This window comes from Phascolarctos cinereus, unplaced genomic scaffold (assembly GCF_003287225.1).
Source record: "Phascolarctos cinereus isolate Bilbo 61053 unplaced genomic scaffold, phaCin_HiC Scaffold_4;HRSCAF=312, whole genome shotgun sequence".
Taxonomy (NCBI): domain Eukaryota; kingdom Metazoa; phylum Chordata; class Mammalia; order Diprotodontia; family Phascolarctidae; genus Phascolarctos; species Phascolarctos cinereus.
Window position 1 is genome coordinate 729508492 of NW_027555847.1, and position 18544 is coordinate 729527035.

At 50.7% G+C, this 18544-nt stretch overlaps 2 protein-coding genes across 5 annotated transcripts in view; both read right to left on the bottom strand.

The window, feature by feature from the left end:
* The window catches only part of CABIN1 (calcineurin binding protein 1), a 108122-nt gene extending 96633 nt beyond the window's left edge, over positions 1–11489 (bottom strand). For 3 of the 4 annotated variants that reach the window (XR_013485626.1, XM_020977566.2, XM_020977564.2), the window contains exons 1-4: positions 8940–11489; positions 6471–6536; positions 5599–5691; positions 5393–5506 (exon numbers count right to left, since the gene is read on the bottom strand). Coding sequence is in view for 3 of the 4 variants with exons in the window: in XM_020977566.2 (XP_020833225.1) it covers positions 5393–5506; positions 5599–5691; positions 6471–6473 (210 nt within the window). In the remaining variant the exon portion in view is untranslated. Of the gene's footprint in view, positions 1–5392; positions 5507–5598; positions 5692–6470; positions 6558–8939 lie in introns of all 4 variants that reach the window. The other variant, XM_020977565.2, reaches the window with a different exon arrangement.
* A 100-nt stretch (positions 11490–11589) lies between these two features.
* DDT (D-dopachrome tautomerase) lies at positions 11590–14598 on the bottom strand. Its single transcript, XM_020977691.2, has 3 exons — positions 14199–14598; positions 13459–13634; positions 11590–11767 (listed from the first exon to the last, which is right to left on the bottom strand). Exons 1-3 carry the CDS (start codon positions 14304–14306, stop codon positions 11695–11697), a joined length of 357 nt encoding a protein of 118 aa, XP_020833350.1. The 5' UTR covers positions 14307–14598; the 3' UTR covers positions 11590–11694.
* Positions 14599–18544: the final 3946 nt, after the last annotated feature.

Here is an 18544-nt window from a genome sequence, read left to right on the forward strand (position 1 = left end):
AACAGGCCTCAAAGAAATAAAACTAACCACTTTGCAGATGATATGGTGGTATATTTAGAGAAGCAACTAAAAACTACTTGAAATAAAAGTTGCAGGACATAAAATAAACCCACATGAATCTTCAGCATTTCAATATATCAGCAACAAAACCTAGCAGGAAGTAATAGAAAGAGAAATTCCATTTAAAATAACTGCAGACAATATAAAATACTTGGGAGTCCACCTGCCAAGACAAACCCAGGAACTGTAGGAACACAAATACAAAATATTCTTCACACAAATAAAAATAGATCTAAACAGGAGAAATATTAATTGCTCGTGGGTAGGCTGAGCCAATGAAATAAAATGACAATTCTACCTATATTAATTTACTTACTCAGTGTCAAACCAATTAAACCACCAACAAAATACAGCTAGAAAAATAATAACAAAATTCATCTCGAGGAATAAAAGGTCAAGACTATCAAGAGAATCAACGAAAAAAAAATGTGAAGAAACGCATCCAGCAACACCAGATCTCTAACTGTTTATTACAAAGTGGAAATCATGACCACAGGGCAGCTCGGTGGCACCCTAGAGCATAGTGTGCTTGGCCTGGAACCAAGAAGACTCATCTTGATGGGGGGAGCCAAGATGGTGGAGAAAAAGCAGGAAGTTGCCTGAGGTCTCCCTGGTTTCCCTTGAAAAAAAAACATTAAATCAAGCCTCTACAAGGGATTCTGGAGCCACAGAACCCACAAGATGACAGCGTGAAACAATTCCTTTAAAAGTATAATTAGCCAAGTAGAAAAGGAGGTCCAAAAGCTCAATGAAGAAAATAATTCCTTAAAAATCAGAATCGGGCAAGTGGAAGCTATTAACTCTTCAGTCAAACAAAATTAAAAGAATGACAAAATAGAAGAAAATGTAAAATATCTCGTTGGAAAAACAACTGACCTGGAAAATGGATCCAGGGGAAATAATTTTAAAACTACTGGACTACCTGAAAGCCACGATCAAAAAAAAAGAGCCTAGACAGCATCTTTCAAAAAATTATCAAGGAAAACTGCCTTGATATCCTGGATCCAGAGGCTAAAATAGATATTGAAAGAATTCACCATTCACTTCCTGAAAGAGATTCCAAAATGAAAAAAAAGTCCAAGGAATATAGTAGCCAAATTCCAGAATTATCAAGTCTAGGAGAAAATGCTACAAGCAGCCAGAAAGAAACAATTTAAATATCAAGGAGCAACAGTCAGGATTACACAGGACTTAGCAGCTTCTACATGAAAGGATCAGAGGACTTGGAATATGATATTCTGGAAGACAAAGGAGCTAGGATTAGAACCAAGAATCAACTACCCAGTGAAACTGAGCATAACCTTAAAGGGGAAACAATGAACAGTCAATGAAAAAGGGGACTTTCAAATTCCTGATGAAAAGACCAGAGCTGAACAGAAAATTCAGTCTTCAAATACAAGACTCAAGAGAAGCATAAAAAGGTAAACAGGAAAGGAAAAATCATTAAGATTAAACTCTTTACATCCATACACAGGAAGATGATACTTATAACTCTTGAGAACTGTATCTCTATTAGGGAAGTTAGAAGGAATAGGCACAGATGGAGAGTGTGCATATAAGTAGCCTTTAATGTGATGATATATAAAAAAAGGGGGTGAAAAAAGGACTGCAGTGGGAGAAGAGGAAAGGGGGAGACAGAATGGGGTAACTTACATCACATGAAGAGAGGCAAAAGATGTATTACAGTGAAGGGAAAGAAGGGAAGGGGTGACATTGTTTGAACCTTACTTTCATTGAATTTGGCTCAAGGAAAGAATAACATACACACTTAGTTGGGTAGAGAAATCTATCTTACCCTATGAGGAAGTACCAGGGGAAAGGGGGAAAAAGGGAAAGGGGGTGGTGCTGATAGAAGGGAGACCAGATTGAGGGAGATGGTGATCTGAAGCAAAACACTGGTGAGGAGGGAAAGGATGGAAGGATGGAAGAAGAGAGAAAAATATAAACAGGAGGAAAAACAGGATGGAGGGAAATACACAGTAATCATAACTGTAAATATGAATGGGATGAACTCTCCCATAAAATAGAAGCAGATAGCAGAGTGGATAAAAAAACAGAATCCTACAACATGCTGTTTACAAGAAACACATTTGAAGCAGAGAGATTCACAAAGAATAAAGGTAAAAGGCTGGAGCAGAATATATTATATTTCAGCTGAAGTAAAAAAAGTAGAGGCAGCAATCCTGATCTCAGACAAAGTAAAAGCAAAAATAGAACTAATTAAAAGAGATAAGGAAGGAAACTACATCTTGCTAAAAGGTACCATACACAATGAAGTAATAGCATTACTAAACATACACGTACCAAGTGGTATGGCATCCAAATTCTTAGAGAAGTTAAGGGAGTTATAGGAGGAAAGAGAAAGCAAAATTATACTAGAGGGGGATATCAACCTCCCTCTCTCTGAACTAGATAAATCTAACCACAAAATAAACAAGAAAGAAGTTCAGGAGGTGAATAGAACTTTAGAAAAGTTAGACATGGTAGACCTCTGGAGAAAATGGAATGGGGATAGAAAGGAATACACCTTTTTCTCAGTAGTACATGGCACCTGCAGAAAAACTGACCATGTACTAGGGCATAAAAACTTCACAGTCCAATGCAGAAAAGTAGAAATATTAAATACATCCTTTTCAGATGAAGATATAATAAAAATTACATGTAATAAAGGGCCATGGAAAGATAGGCTAAAAACTAATTGGAAATTAAATCATCTAAGCCTAGAGAATGAGTGGGTCAAACAACAAAGCAGAGAAATAATCAATAATTTTATCCAAGAGAATGACAATAATGAGACAACATAGCAAAACTTATAGCAAAACAGCCAAAGCAGTTCTTAAGGGAAATTTTATATCTCTGAATGCTTATATGAATAAAATAGAGAAAGAGGAAATCAATGAATTGGGCATACAATTTAAAAAGCTAGAAAAAGAACAAATTAAAAATCTCCAATTAAACACCAAATTAGAAATTCTGGAAATCAAAGCTGAGATTAATAAAATTGAAAGAAAACTACTGAACTAATCAATAAAACTAAAATCTGGTTTTATAAAAAAAACCAATAAAATAGATAAACCTTTGGTTAATTTGATTAGAAAAAAAGAAAGAAGAAAACCAAATTACCAGTATCAAAAATGAAAAGGGTGAATTAACCACCAATGAAGAGGAAATTGAAGCAATAATTAGGAGCTATTTTGCCCAACTGTATGCCAATAAATCTGACAATCTAAGTGAAATGGATGAATATCTATAAAAATATAAATTCTCAGATTAACAGAAGAGGAAATAAAATACTTAAATAACCCCATTTTAAACAAAGAAATCAAACAAGCCATCAATGAACTCCCTAAGAAAAAATTCTCCAGGACCAGATGGATTTACAAGTAAATTCTAACAAGCCTTTACAGAACAATTAATTCCAATACTATATAAACTATTTGGGAAAATTGGCAAAGGAGCCCTACCAAATTCCTTTTATGACACAAAGATGGTGCTGATACCTAAAACCATCAGAAATCATTATCTGTAATGGGGATAAGCTAGCAGCTTTCCAAATAAGATCAGGGGTGAAACAAGGATGCCCATTATCACCATTATTTAATATTGTAGTAGAAATGTTAGCTTTGGCAATAAAAAAAAAAGAAAAAGAAATTAAAAGAATTAGAATAGGCAATGAGGAAATATATCACTCTTTGCAGATGATATGATGGTATACTTAGAGAATCCTAGAGAAATCAACTAAAAAACTACTTGAAATAATTAACAAATTCAGAAAAGTTGCAGGAGTAATATAAACCCACATAAAGCATCAGTATTTCTATATATTACTAACAAAGTCCAACAGCAAGAGATAGAAAGAGAAATTCCATTTAAAATAACTATAGACAACATAAAATATTTGGGAATTCTACCTGCCAAGGCAAATCCAGGAACTATAGGAACACAATTACAAAACACTTTTCATACAAAGTCAGATCTAAATAATTGGAAAACTATCAGTTGCTCATGGGTAGGCCTAGCTAATACAATAAAAATGACAATTCTACCTAAATTAATTTACTTATTCAGTGCCAAACTACCAAAAATTTATTTTATAGAGCTATAAAAAATAATAACAAAATTCATCTAGAAAAACAAAAGGTCCAGAATATCAAGGGAACTAATGAAAAGAAATGCTAGGGAAGGTGGCCTAGCCATACCAGATCTAAAACAATATTATAAAGCAGCAATCATCAAAACTATTTGGTACTGGCTAAGAAATAAAGTGGTGGATCAGTGGAATAGGTTAGGTACAAAAGACACACCAGTAAATGACTATAGTAATCTACTGTTTGATAAACCCAAAGACCCCAGCTTCTGGGATAAGAACTCACTATTTGACAAAAACTACTGGGAAAACTGGAAAATAGTATGGCAGAAAGTAGGCACAGAGCAACATCTCACACCCTATAGACCAAGATAAGGTTGAGATGGGTACATGATTTAGACATAAAGTGTGATAACCATAAGCAAATTGGGAGAGCAAGGAATAGCTTACCTCTCAGACCTATGGAGAAGGGAAGAATTTATGATCAAACAAGAGATAGAGAATATTATGCAGTGCGAAATGGATGACTCTGATCACATTAAATCAAAAAGGTTTTGCACAAACAAATGCAATGCAACCAAGATTCGGAAGGAAGCAGAAAGCTGGGAAACAGTTTTTACAGCCAGTGTCTCTGAGAAAGGCCTCATTTCTCAAATCTAAAGAGAACTGAATCAAATTTATAAGAATACAAGTCATTCCCCAATTGATAAACGGTCAAAGAATATGAACAGACAGTTCTCAGATGAAGAAATTAAAGCCAACTATAGTCATATGAAAAAATGCTCTAAATCATTATTGATTAGAGAAATGCAAATTAAAATAATTCTGCGGTACCACCTCACACCCATCAGATTGGCTAAATGACAGAAAAGGAAAATGATAAATGTTGGAGAAGATGTGGAAAAACTGAACACTGGCGCACTGCTGGTGGAGTAATGCACTGGTCCAACCGTTCTGGAGAGCAATTTGGAACTATGCCCAAAGGGCTATCAAACTGTGCACATTCTTTGACCCAGCAATAGCACTACTAGGGCTGTATCCCAAAGAGATCAAAGAAAGAGGAAAAGTGCCCATGTGTACAAAAATACAGAGCAGCTCTTTCTGTGATGGAAAAGAATTAGAAATCAAGAGGACACCCACCAGTCGGGGAACTGCTGGACAAGAAGCGGTACATGAATGTGATGGAATACCATTGGGCTGTAAGAAACGATGAGCAGGATCTCCTCCCTCGGGCCGGGCTCTCACCTCACGCAGCAGGCGGATCTCCAGCAGCTCCTGGTATGCTCTCTCCGACTCCTCACACCGGTCATGCTTCTGTAGGTCCAAGGCTTTGTGATACAGGGAGAAAGCTGCTGCTTCCTGGCAGGCCACACGATGAGAGAATGCAATCAGCAGGAGCGCCACAGTCTGAGGCCCGGAAGAAGCAGGAGAGCCAGACGCCACCCACTTACCTGTGCCTCCTTGGTCTGTGTTTTGTGGCTTTTGAATGTCCCTTCGTGGTCATCCTCCACAGTGGAGCTGGCATTCAAGGCTGCAATGCGGATCTAGAGAGCCATGGCACAGAGACAGAAGCTCATGCACAGGGCTGTTTTTGTACCTTCCCTCAGACACCAGTCAGGCCAGAGTGCCCTGAACCCCTGCTGGACAAAAGCCAACACGAGACGAGCAGGTGCCCCAAACTACTGATCAGGTGACGGCTGGCGCACCGAACGCTGACCTGGTCTGGGCACTGCAGGGAGACCTCATGACACGGTGACAGGGGGAGGTGTGGGCTCCAGGGCCACCCCCTCAAGGCGACACCAACATCAAACCCACGGCAAACACACAGCTTTTGCGAGGACTCCGGCAAGCCTGGGCCAGGGCCCCAAAGCCAGGAGAGGCCTGCCCGTCCGAGGCCTGCCCGTCCAAGGCCGGCCAACATGGAGGCCAGCAGAAGGACCTGTCTGGACTTCAGGAGTCCAGGCATGCCATTATCATCGAGGGCATGTCCCACATCCCATCTGCACCTGGACTGAAGGTCTGGAGTCAGGAAGACCTGGGTCCAAATCCCACCTCAGACACTTCCGAGGTGGGCAAGTCACCTAACCTTTGTTCACCACATTTTCCTCATCTGTAAAATGAGGATAGTAATGGCACCTCCCTCCCTCCCGGGGCTGTTGTGAGGATCACATGAGGTCATCCTCACAAAGTGCTCAGCACCAGGCCTGGTATACAGCAGGGGCCCCACAAATGCTTATTCCCTCCCACTTTCCCCATGAGCTGCTGCAGGCTCAGTAGGGACAGCTGTCTCCTCAGAGCCCTGCCCGAGCCACTAGGCACTCACCATCTTCACAGAGGGGCAGAGGCACTGTTCCTATGGACCATCCCCTGAGCCAGCAGAAGGTCACATCTGAGAGCAAACCAAAGAGACCTGGGAATGGCCGGGACTCCTCTCAGGGCCCTGCCCGTCGTCCCTGGCCATCCGGCCAGGCCCTCCCTGATGGCGAGCTGGGGCCTCTGGGGACAGGCTGCAAGAATGGCGAGCCACTGCATCCCACGCTGGGGCAGCCCTCCCTGGGAGGAAGCTCTTCTCCAACTTCAGCCCCAGGTGGCTCTGGCAGGCTCCCCTTCCGGGTCCCTGACCGTGGCTATCATGTCCCTCCCAGTCCCTGCCCCCCAAAGTCCTTTCTCTTCAGGCTGAACACCCCTAGACCTTCCAACCACTGCTAGAAAGCCCCAACACACCACCCTGTGAAGCAAATACACAATCTCTCCCTCCGTCCCGCGTCACCAGGGTGGCACCTTAGCCCTCATTTGTAAGGCAACCAGTCTCAGAGTCTGGGAAATCTGCCCCCACGCCTCCCCTGTCGGCCTCAGTTTCCTCAACCATAAAATGGGAGCTCCTAACTGCCCTCCCCACCCCTGCCTCCAAGGTGATGATGAGGCCCAGATGAGATCCTGTTTGTAGGTGCATGAGAAATGCCCGCCACCATCTTCTTCTCTCCCTGCCAGGCTGCGGCCCTCTAAACACATACAAACACACACACGCACGCATACACACACACAAACACCCAGGGGTGGTGGTGCCAGTATCCATACGCAGACACACACACTCATATACGTGCACATACACACACACACACACATCCAGGGGTGGTGGTGGTGCCCACACAAACACACACTCACATACATACACACATACACACACACACGGGGGGGTGCCCATACACAGACACATACACACACTCACATACATGCACGCGCACACACATACACACACTCCCTCACATACACATACACACACAAACTCCCATACATACATACATACACACACAGGGGGTGACCACACACACACATACACACACAAATACACACTCACATACATACACACTCACACACACACCCAGGGGGGTGCCCATACACAGACACATACACACACTCACATACATGCACACAGATACACACACTCACATACACACACACACACATACACACACGGGGTGGTGGTGACCACACACACACACACAAACACACTCACATACATGCACACAGATACACACACACACACAAACACACACTCACATACATACACACACACACGGGGGGGTGCCCATACACAGACACATACACCCCCTCACATATACATACAAACTCACATACATACATATACACATTCACATACACACACACGGGGTGGTGGTGGTGACCACACACACATACATACATACACACTCACATACATACACACTCACACTCAGGGGGGTGCCCATACACCACATATACACACACGGGGTGGTGGTGACCACACACTCACATACATACACACACACAAACTCACACATACATACAGACACTCACATACACACACATGGGGTGGTGACCACACATACACATAAACACACACTCACATACACACACACTCACATATACACACAGTCACACACACACACCCAGGGGCGGTGGGGGTGAGGCCCGAGGGCCAAGGGGGTGGTGAGCGGCTTGAGGCCGCAGGGGCTGGGGAGTTCACATGACGTGGAGCCTCCACCCCACAGCCCCCACCCCGGGGCCCAAAGGGCCGACAGCGGAGGACTGCAAACCGAGGTGGGCCGGGGAGCAGGGTGGCGGCCTCCAGGGAGCCCTGCGGCCACCGGCCAGCCTGGCCTCAGGAAGCGCCCCCTGAGGGGCCCCGGGAGGGTCCTGAGGTGCCCCCCACGGCGTGGAGGGGACGGAGGGGGCCTGCAGACACACGGCCAGGGCAGGAGGGGCCACAGCTGTTGGGGGAGCCGGGAAATGGTGGACAGAATTCATCGTTTTTAAAGGTGGGCGCGTGTGCACCGGCCGCCAGCTCTGCCCCTGCGGACTGCGGCTCTCCGGCCTCCGCGCCTTTGCTCACGCTGCCTCTTCTCCTGGGGCCGGCCTCCCAGCCCCTCCCTTCCCGACCTCTTGAGCCCCTCTGAAAAGAAGGGGGTGCGGGGCTTGGGGGGGGACGGCCGACGGACTGGTCACGGGGCCTCACCCCCTGCCCCCTGGGGTCTCTGTCTTCTCCTTTCCCTGGACCCCAAATGTCCTCCCTGTGCTGAGATCCTGACTGCTGGCGCCCACTTTACTAAAGTACTGACATGGGGGAAACTGAGGCACGGCGGGACAGGCCGCAGGGGCTGCAGCACCTGGGGCCCTCTTGTGACACAGGGGGAAACTGAGGCACGGCAGGAATGGACTGCAAAGCCCAGGACCCTCTTGTGACACGGGGGAGGGGAGGACCGCGGCCCCGGTACCCCGTAACCCCGACCAGCTCCACTCCCACCTCACCCACCTAGGCGTCCTGACAACTGTTTCGGTTGCTCCCGGCTCAGTGAGACCTCGCGCGGGCGCAGAAGGGAGAGCAAAAGCCGGCGCGGGAGCTGGCCAACAACGGGCACGCCGATTGGCTGCTGCTGCAGATGACTTAGGCCAATCGGAGGGAAAAGGGCGGTACCATAGGTGACGTCATAGCTCTAACCGGGGAAGGAGGGGCCGTTCAGACTTTGTTTTCCGGGCTGCTGAGCCAGGTCAGAGGGCGGGTCCACGGCCGGAAGTGAGCGTCCCCTCGCAGGAAGGAGGCGTGAAAAAGAGAGGAACTGACCTCACAGCGGGGGTAGGCGGGGAAGGAGCCCTCCCCCCATCACCCAAAGCTAGGCCCCTCTTCTGACTTAAAGTCGCGCTCGCGGTGGGAGGGAGGGGCCATTCGTTCTCCGCTGGGGGAGGGGAGCAGGAAGCAGGAGGGGTCATGACAGGAAGTGACCTCAGGGGGCGGGCACAGGCCTGACTGTGGGCGCGACTCTGGCCATCCCTTCCCTACCTCTGTGTGATGCCCCTGGTCTGGGGCGGCCTACCGTGTACCTGTGGCGCCGTGGGGCACCAGGAGCCGCTGGACTAGCCCCAGGGCTGGCCGCCCCCGGGGAGGCTCGGGCCGGGCCCCTCTCTGGAGACTCCCCAGGGCCTGGGCCTGCCAGCGCTAGCATTGATTAGGCGCCTATTGTGGACCTGCCGTCAGGGAGGGAGGACTTGCCTAGGTTACTCCCCAGAGAGGGGTAGGGGAAAGGGAGGGCCACCTCTGCTACGTGGGTCAGGCGCCCAGAGAGACCGGGGACGCTCAGAGAGGCGGGGGGGGCTCCCAGAGAGGAAACAAGTGAAGAACTCAAGGGCCTCGCCCAGGGTCACACCGCTAGGAAGCGTCCGAGGCCTCGGTTCTGTGCACTGCCGCCCTCAACGGCTTGCCCGGCTCGGACCGCAGGCTGGCCTTCTATGCGCGCCTCCCACAGACTGGCATCGGCTTCCTCGGCCCACTCGCGGTCTGGCGGGCCTTTGGGGCAGAGCCACTGACTCGGATAGCGGCCGAGGGCAGAGCCGGCCGCGGGGGCGCCGCCTTCCCTTCTCCACTCTGCTTTTCCCGACTTTTGTACTGAATTCATTTCTCGTCTGTTGAGGCGTGTGGCGAAGATGTTGTCAACCTAATTTCTGCCAGTTTTTCTCCAGTATCAAATGAAGCTGCTCAAATCATGTCCCACCATTTCTCCCTTGGCCTCTTTGGAAGTGCGTCCTGGGGACTGACGCCCCTTTGTTCTGTTTAGGTCATTCTGCTCTATGACCCCAGACTGTGGCGTTTCTTCAGTGCCTGCTTTTCTCCTCTAGTGAGTACAATAAGAGGAGGGGGCCAGGGTGCAGCAGCACGCCCCTGCCTGCGGCGTCTGTTTTCAATCCCCATCCTGAATGCCTTCCATGGGCCATCGGGAGGCCCCGCCCACCATGCCTCTTCTATGATGGGGATCACTTTGAGGGTGCCACAGCCCACACCCGCACCAGCCAGGAGCCGGCCCTCCGGCTTTTTCAGAGATGCCGCTGTCTAGGCCTAGGCCAGTGTCCCCCACCTCATTCCCGTGAAGGTGATCTTTCCTTTACACTCAAGCACGAGAAAGTCTTCCCATCATCCCTACTTCATTCCGTCTTTTTCTGCTGACCCCTCTGCTCTGGCCTGTCATCATGTTTTCTGGTTTTGACTTAGGTCACTTTGGGCCCCTCAAGGAAGAGGGAGTCAGCTGGAGATGCTGGAGTTTGGAGAGATGAAGGCTGGACCGATGGACTAGGGGGTCGTTTGCACAGAGGACTGCAGCTGGGAGAATGTCAGGGGGGTAGAAAGGAGGGGAGGGATCCAGCCTGAGCCAATGGGGGAGGGGTGGGACCAGCCACAAGGAGGAGAGACTGAAAGGGGAGGATGATAGAAGACAGCAGCATCTGGCCAGCTTTGGGAGGAGAGGCTGCCAGGTCAAGGAGGATGAGGATGGAGAAAAGGCTATGAGATCGTGACAATGAGATGGACACAGGAAACCTTGGGGGACAGTTTCATGATAAAGGAGGAAACTGAGGCAGTCCAGGGACCGGTCACACCAACAGTAAACTGCTTTGCCAGACTTTGGCCCCAAGACCCTCAGGCCCCATCTGAGATACTGTCCCAGCGCACAGCACAACCCAGCTGCATCATCCCCGTCACAGGAGCTGTCTGGGCTCTACCAGGGCCTCATGAGGACTGTAGACCAGCTAAGCAGGCCAGCTCCAGGGGTGGGCCCAGACTCCAGCTGAATCAACATTACCTTGGAGACCCACTCCTGGCCTTCCTACATTCACCAGCCCTGGCTGCCCTCTCACATCATGACTCAGGCTGAGCAGCCGGGGCTTTGGACAGAGTGGAGATGTCCACTGTCCCTCCCAGAGGGAAGACAGGAGTCAGTCCATCTGAACCCTCTGCACCTAGCCGCTTTCCAAGGTGGTCGCAGCCCCGAGGATGGCCATTTCCTCGGGATCCAAAGGCCTGGGGGTGAGCTCTGCTGGTGACCTGCCCTTGCCATAGATGGGACCTTGTGAATGCCTCCAGCCAACCCCGACCCCATCAGCCTCCCCCTCTGGGCTTGGGAAAAATGAGTCAATGCTCAGCCAAACATGGGGCTCCATTTTATTCTGTGCGCCCTAAAGAGATCCTTGGTTCGTGTGGGGGCAGAGACCCCACTGGTCCATCAGCACCATCTCTGGGCTGCTCACAGAAATGTCATCACTGTGCCCTTTTTGCCAATTTGCCAAGGCTCCAGGGGGTAGAACCGAATGTTAATCCTGCAGGAAGGAAGAGGATGGGCCAGCTGTCTCCAGTCACTGTCGGTCTCACCCTCCAGCACCTGTCACACAGAGCCCTCCATCCCTGCTCCCACAGCCTCCCAAGCTGCTCTTCGGACCCTGTGCATGCAGCACTCAGGAAGGCAGGGGAGAGGGAGAGGGGCCAGGTCAGGCCTCTGCCTGCTAGCTAGGTTAGCCCCTGACCACTGCACAACCTTCTCCCTCCTCCTGGGTCTGTAGATCAGACAAGAAGAGAGCCCAGGGATTCTCCCTGGGCCCGGAATCAAGCAGCAATGTCTGCTGCCCTCTGCCAGCCATCTGTCTGTCCATTGGTGGGGAGGGGACAGCAGGAAATGGCCTTCACACCTCAGGAAAGCTTTGCCCTGTCAGAAAACCATGGTTTGCCCCTTCATTCTACACAGGGAGAAAGTGAGCCCCAGACAGATTCAGTGATTTGTCATGGGCAGAGGCAGTCAGAGACTGAGCTAGGATTAGAACTCAGGTCTCAGCTCCCAGTCTGGCCTCCTGGCTGGAGCTTCTCATTCAGCTACACTCCCATACACTGAAGCAGAGAAACCTGTAACTATGGAAATAGAAAGGGGCCTGGACCTCAATCCTGTCATCATTACCCCCAAACACCCCTGACCGGACCAGCCCAGGTCACTGTGGCTCACCACCACCTCCCCCAACAGGGAGGGGGCGCCACTGTGCACAGAGCAAAAGGCCTGGAGTCAGCGAGCCCTGAATTAAATCCTGCCTCAGACACTTCCTGAGTACAATCCTAGGCAAGCCACTTAGCCTCTGTTTGCCTCAGTTTCCTCATTTGTAAATGGGGCAACAATAGAGGCACCTACTGTTGTGAGACCCACATAAGATAGTATTTATAAAGTGCTCACACATCTTCACATGCTAGCATTATTGTTATCCTCATCATTTCCAGTCGGCAGGATTTCTCTGGGGGCACCAACTGAGCTGGTTCAGTGGGCCCTGCCAAAGGAGCTCAGCCCTGGGGCCCTGGGCTGGGGCACAGGAGAAAAGGTCACAAAGTGGCCTGGGGGAGGGGACTTAGGGCTGCTTTTTGGGGGTTTGAGGGTTTTTTTTTTTTGCTGGGCTTAGGCAGTGGGGTTAAGTGACTTGCCCAAGGTCACACAGCTAGTAAGTGTTATGTGTCTGAGGCCGGATTTTAACTCAGGTCCTCCTGAATCCAGGGCCGGTGCTCTATCCACTGTGCCACCTAGCTGCCCCTTGGTTGTTTGTTTGGGTTTTTTTAGGGCTGCTTTTTGGAGCCTATGCATACAGCACCCAGGTAGGCAGGAGGGAGAAGGGCCAGGTCAGCAAACACAGAAGTAAGCCCAGAAAAGGAGGCCAGAGTCCAGGCTAGAGACTCTAGAACCTGGAATGACAGGCTAAGATGTGGGACTGGCCTGGACATTTCTTTCATAATACCCCAGAAAGTTAAGTAGGAAGGATCTTTGGACTCCAAGCATCCAAGAGTCAGAAGGTCCTAGCTCTAGAGCTAAGTGGCCAATTAGTTCAATTGCCTCATTTCACAGATAAGGAAACTGAGGCCCAGAATCAATAAGTGACTTGCCAAGGTCACACAAGAGAGTAAGTGTCCTGACTTGGGACTCCAATCCAGGCATTTGGGGATCCCCCTAAAATCTTCCCCCATTCCCAGGGCTGGGACCTACCGGTCCTGACTCAGGCTCAGTTCCTTGGTGAGGAACTCAAAGAACTTGGCGCTGTGGTCCCGGTTCTCCTCCGCTGTGCCAACCACGCCAATGGAGGAGACTATGAGCTGGGCACAGGGGTCCCCTGAACCACCCAGTATCATGGTGAGGTCTGGCCTCACAATCACATTCACTTTCTGCAGAGAAAAGGAGGAAGAAGGTCACCAGAGACTAGGCAGTAGAGGGTAGTTGGGAGGCCCAGGCAGAAACGGGAGCCAGGGCCGGGACTTGGGGAAAGGCAGGAGAAAGACAGGAGGGAGGCCAAGCTGAGGCTGACAGAAGCTGCAGGAGCCCAGGGTGGTAGAGGCCAGGAAAGAGACAAGAGGGAGTCCTGGGCCATGGAGCAAGGACCAGAGGCAGGGGCCAAGGACAGACACTGAGGCCAATAAAGCCTCCAGGGAAGGAATCTTGGGCCATGAATGCCAGGAGCCAGGTCTGTGGGCAGTAGGGGCCCAGGAGGAGAGAGAGGCCAGAAGGTGAAAGGCCAGGCAAGGAAGGCAGTACGGAGGCCAGGGTCAAGCACACCAGGGACTGGGCCAGGATGGAGGTTACGGGGTACGGAGGCAGGCGCTACTCTGGGGGCTGGGGCTCTGGGGGCCTGGGGCCAGTAGGGGGGGAGGGAGGGGGTGCCGGATCAAGGTGGTCAGGGGCCAGTCTGGAGGCCCGATCAAGGCAGCCAGGGGCGCCCGGGGAGCACTCACGTCCTGGGGCTTGCCCAGCACGGCCGCGGTCGCAGCGCACAGGCGCTGGCTCAGGCCGCTGGGTAGCCGGGCGGCGGGCAGGCTGGTGTCCAGCTCCACGTAGGGCATGGCGGCCGGATGGGCTGGGACTGCGCGGCGGGAGCTCCGGGAGCGCCCTTCCCAGGGCGGCTGGTAAAGGACTCCGCGGAAGGAGTGTCTGGCGGAGGGACTGACGCTTGGTCCCCAGGGGCGGCGGGAGGGGACGGGGGTGGAGCCCACTCGGTGAGGGGCCCCAAGGGCAGGACTCAGCGGACTGCGAACGCTAGCTCTGGGGCGGGCTGGAGGAGCAGAGCAAGGCCGGTGGGTCTTGAACCCCTGGAGCTGAAGAGGTCTGGGTCCAGGAGTGAGTCCGGCACGGGGCGGGCCAAGGCTCCGATTGGCTGGTCGGGGACGCGGACGCCTCCGATTGGGCGGAGCGGCCACGCCCCCTCCTACCCGGTAGTACACCGGGTGTCTGAGAAACGCTGGGGGCTGGGGAGGGAGAGGGGATGGCCGGGTGGGATTTTGCTACTTCCCCCCCAGGGCTGCGGCCGACGATCCGGTGATCCGCTCTGCCTTTCTGTGCCGTGTGTGTCCTTGGTGCCAATGGCCTGGGCTCAGTATACCCCTGGCTCCCTAAGGGTCAGGGCCTGTAGGAAACTGCTATGTCCTGATGGGCATCCTCCCAACCCTTCTTCCTCCCTCTCCCATTTCCTACCTCCTGCAGTAGCTCCCTGTTTCTCTCTCTCTTTCTCTCTCTCTCTCTCTCTCTCTCTCTCTCTCTCTCTCTCTCTCTCTCTCTCTCTCTCTCTCTGCTGTCTCTGTCTGTCTCTTTCTATCTCTGTCTCTTCTCTCTCTCCCTTTCTCTGTCTCTCTCTGTCTCCTTCTCTCTGTGTCTCTCTCTGTCTCCCTCTCCCTGTCTCTCTTGCTCCTGTCAGTCTGTCTCTCTCCTCTCTGTCTATGTCTGTCTCTGTTTTATCTGTCTATGTCTATCCCACATTCTCTTTAGTCTCTGATCCCGGCCCCTGGTGCTGTCACAGGTCATAATTTCTCCAGGGCTTCTTTTCCCAACACCTCCAGCCACCTGGGGGCTCTCTGGCTTGTGGATTGCTTGCATTTGGACCCTGGGAAGAAGTCCATCTGTCAGTAGGTGTTTATTAAACACTTAACTAAGTGCCAGAGATGCCAAGAAAGACCAAAGATAGGCCCTGCCCTCAGGAAGCTCCCAGTCTAACCCCAGAGACCACAGATAAAGAGAAACTTGAAACAGAGGGAGAGAGTGCTCATGGAGGGGCCAGTGCAGGTGGGTGGGAGGTGCTGAGGGCCCCCTCCTGAAATGGTATATGTACTCCCTGAGCTCCCCTCTTTGCTAGCCCAGCCAGCTGGGCAGAATGGGGGGCACCCAGGCCCCTGGGGAAGCTGGTACTGGAGACAATAGGGGACCCACTTTACTCCAGCTGCTCACATTCACCATTTCCCTAAGAGTGCCATCCCCCTCTGTATGAAGGCTCTCTTTGTCTTTTTTTTTTTTTTAGGCAATTGGGGTTAAGTGACTTGCCCAGCGTCACACAGCTAGTAAGTGTCAAGTGTTTGGTCTGAGGTCAGATTTGAACTCAGGTCCTCCTGACTTCAGGGCCAGTGCTCTATCCACTGCGCCACCTAGCTGCCCCAAGAAGGCTCTTTTTGGTTGTAAGACCTTGTAACCCACCAGAAGCTGCTGAGGACTCAGTGCATAGAGCCCTGGGGCCAGTCTCAGGAAGCCCAGAGTTCAAATTCAGCTTTGGGTGTTTCCTAGGGCAAGCCACTTCATCTGTTTGTCTCAGTTTCCCCAACTGAAAAATAGCGATCATAATATCCCCTACCTCCCCAGGCAGTTGCCAGGGTCAAATGAGCTAATATGTGTTAGCACAGTGCCTGAGGGCATACAGCAGGCACTAGATAAATGCTTACTCCTTCTCATTTAACAACCAATTGGGCCCGTGGGAGAGGCCTGACTAGATGCCAGCACATCTGAAGGCTGTCTGGGGGTGAACCCAGGACTCTCTTGTGAACTGTGGAGACCCAAAAAGTGGGGCTGGCCTCGGGGGTGGAAGAATCTGGGCACAGTTAGCCTGGTGCATAGTAGGCAACTTAATGCCTAGGGCAGCAAGCTGGTGAAGTGAATAGAGCACTGGGCTTGGAATTGGGAAGGCTCATCTTCCTGAGACACTTCCTAGCTGTAGGACCCTGGACAAGTCACTTCACCCTGTTTACCTAAGTTTCCTCATCTGCAAAATGAGATGGAGAAGGAAATGCCAAACCACTGCAGTATCTGTGCCAAGAAAACCCCAGATGGGGTCAGGGAGAGGAGGAGGGAGCTAAAACACAAATAAATGTTTGCCAAATTCATGCTCTGAATTGAACTGGAGGAGCAATGTGCTGATGGACCCTATGACTGGGAGGAGGGGAGGTTGGACTTGTCCCACCCAATGAGTGGAGGCAGGAAGCGGCCTAAGGGTCGGGGATGGAGAAGAGCTGGCCTCCAAGTCACCAAGACCTGGATTCCAGCCTGCCTCCAGACCCCCTGTTTATGCGACACCTCTAAGGCTCCAGGCCTTGTGGCCTAGCAAACAGGTATGAAGCACCTACTATGTTCCCAGCACTTTGTACTTTACGATTATCATCTTATTTGATCCCCACAACTGAGGCAGACAAGGGCCACACAGCTAGGAAGTGTCAGAGGCAAAATTTGAACTCAGGTCTTCCTACTTCCTGGGGTGCTGTGCTATGTGCACTATGGCAGCTCCTAGCTGCCTCTATATCTATAAACATTCTCCCTATACTCTATGTTTTTGCCTTTATTTCCTCAGCACTTAGCAGAGTACCTGACACATGATTAGCATTTAATGTTTGTCAGCTGGCTGGTTGACTCCTGTGGAAAGTTGAACAAAAGGATCTCTATAATTCTCTCTAGTTTTAGCTCTGAGCCCCCAGTCAGAAATAGCACTGTGGCACAACTAAATCTCTATTTGTTATCCCCAGGAGCAGAGGGAACCCAAGGGGTGAAAGGAAATGGCTCCCTTGGGGCCCATGGTCTCTGGGTGGGAAGTTCAGCAGCAGAGCATCTGACACTCCATGTGCCTGATCAGCCCCTTCCTCTCTTGGTCCTGATCCCAGTCCTTATGGCAGCTGCCTGTTGCTGCTCTCCCACCCCCAACCCCCCAGCTTTCTTGAGGCCTCTCTGCTCCGGGTGCTGGGTATAGCATCGGAAAATTAGTCCTTCCCCAGTCTTGCCTCTGCCTGAATTCAAACTATCATTGTCTTCAAAGGACCACCAAGGCCCAGCAGTGAATCATTGGGTGCCCCCCCAACTCAGTAGGACAGAGGGGTTCATACTTCATAAAAGGAGAAAAGAATTCACACATTAACCCTTCCCATCTGGGATTCCATGATGCTTTGGAGACATCCACATAGCTGGGAGCTGGAGGACAGTGGAAGGAAGAGTGGAGTGGACATCAAATCCTCTCTCCCTTCCATAAAGGTGGCATGGGCCTAGTGTACCCATTCCCCCCCACCCCCACCCCAGCTAGCTGACTCCTCCTGCCACTGGGCTCTGGGGACCTGCTCTTGACCTTGTGTGCTCATCAAAGATGCAAGGCTGAGCGGTCTCAGTGCTCAGAGGTAGGCAGGGGCCAGCTAGTAAGGAGAGGCAAGCTGCCAGCACCTGGCCCTCAGCACTGATCCCTACAGAAAGGCTCTAAAGTGGGCTGTTGAGAGGGAAAGATGTCTTGGTGATAAGAACGGGATCTAGACCCTGAAAAGGAAAAACCCTGGACTTTCCCATGTGGCCAAATCCCTGGCGTTCACCTGAGGCCATAAGCCCATCAACTGGCCTTTCATTGTGGCTTTGCCCAGTCTCCCAGTTCTGTTACCCTTAAACTTCCTTATGTCCCCAGGCCACTTCCCACCCTTAATCCTATCTAGACTCCATTCTCCCTTGCCCACAAGGTCCAGGTCCCTGGTGTTGTTACCTCACAGTCACCCCAGTTTACTGGCCACTCCCATCCAGATCCTCCCTAGACCCATTCTCCCAGTCACCCCAAACTACTTGGCCACTCCTAGATCCCTCCCATAGTCTTTCTGTATATAGGGTCCATGTAGTCTCCATTAAGAGGCTGGGATTCTTATAATCTAGCCACTGCTGAGATTTTTACAATCAGCCCACTAGCTCACAGGTGCTCCGATTCCTTAAGAGTCTGCCCAATATGGCAGATCTTTAATAAACCTTGTCTTTGGCTGAAAGAAGGCTTGGGTCAAATTCTTTCAGGCAGTGTCATGATCTTGGGGTT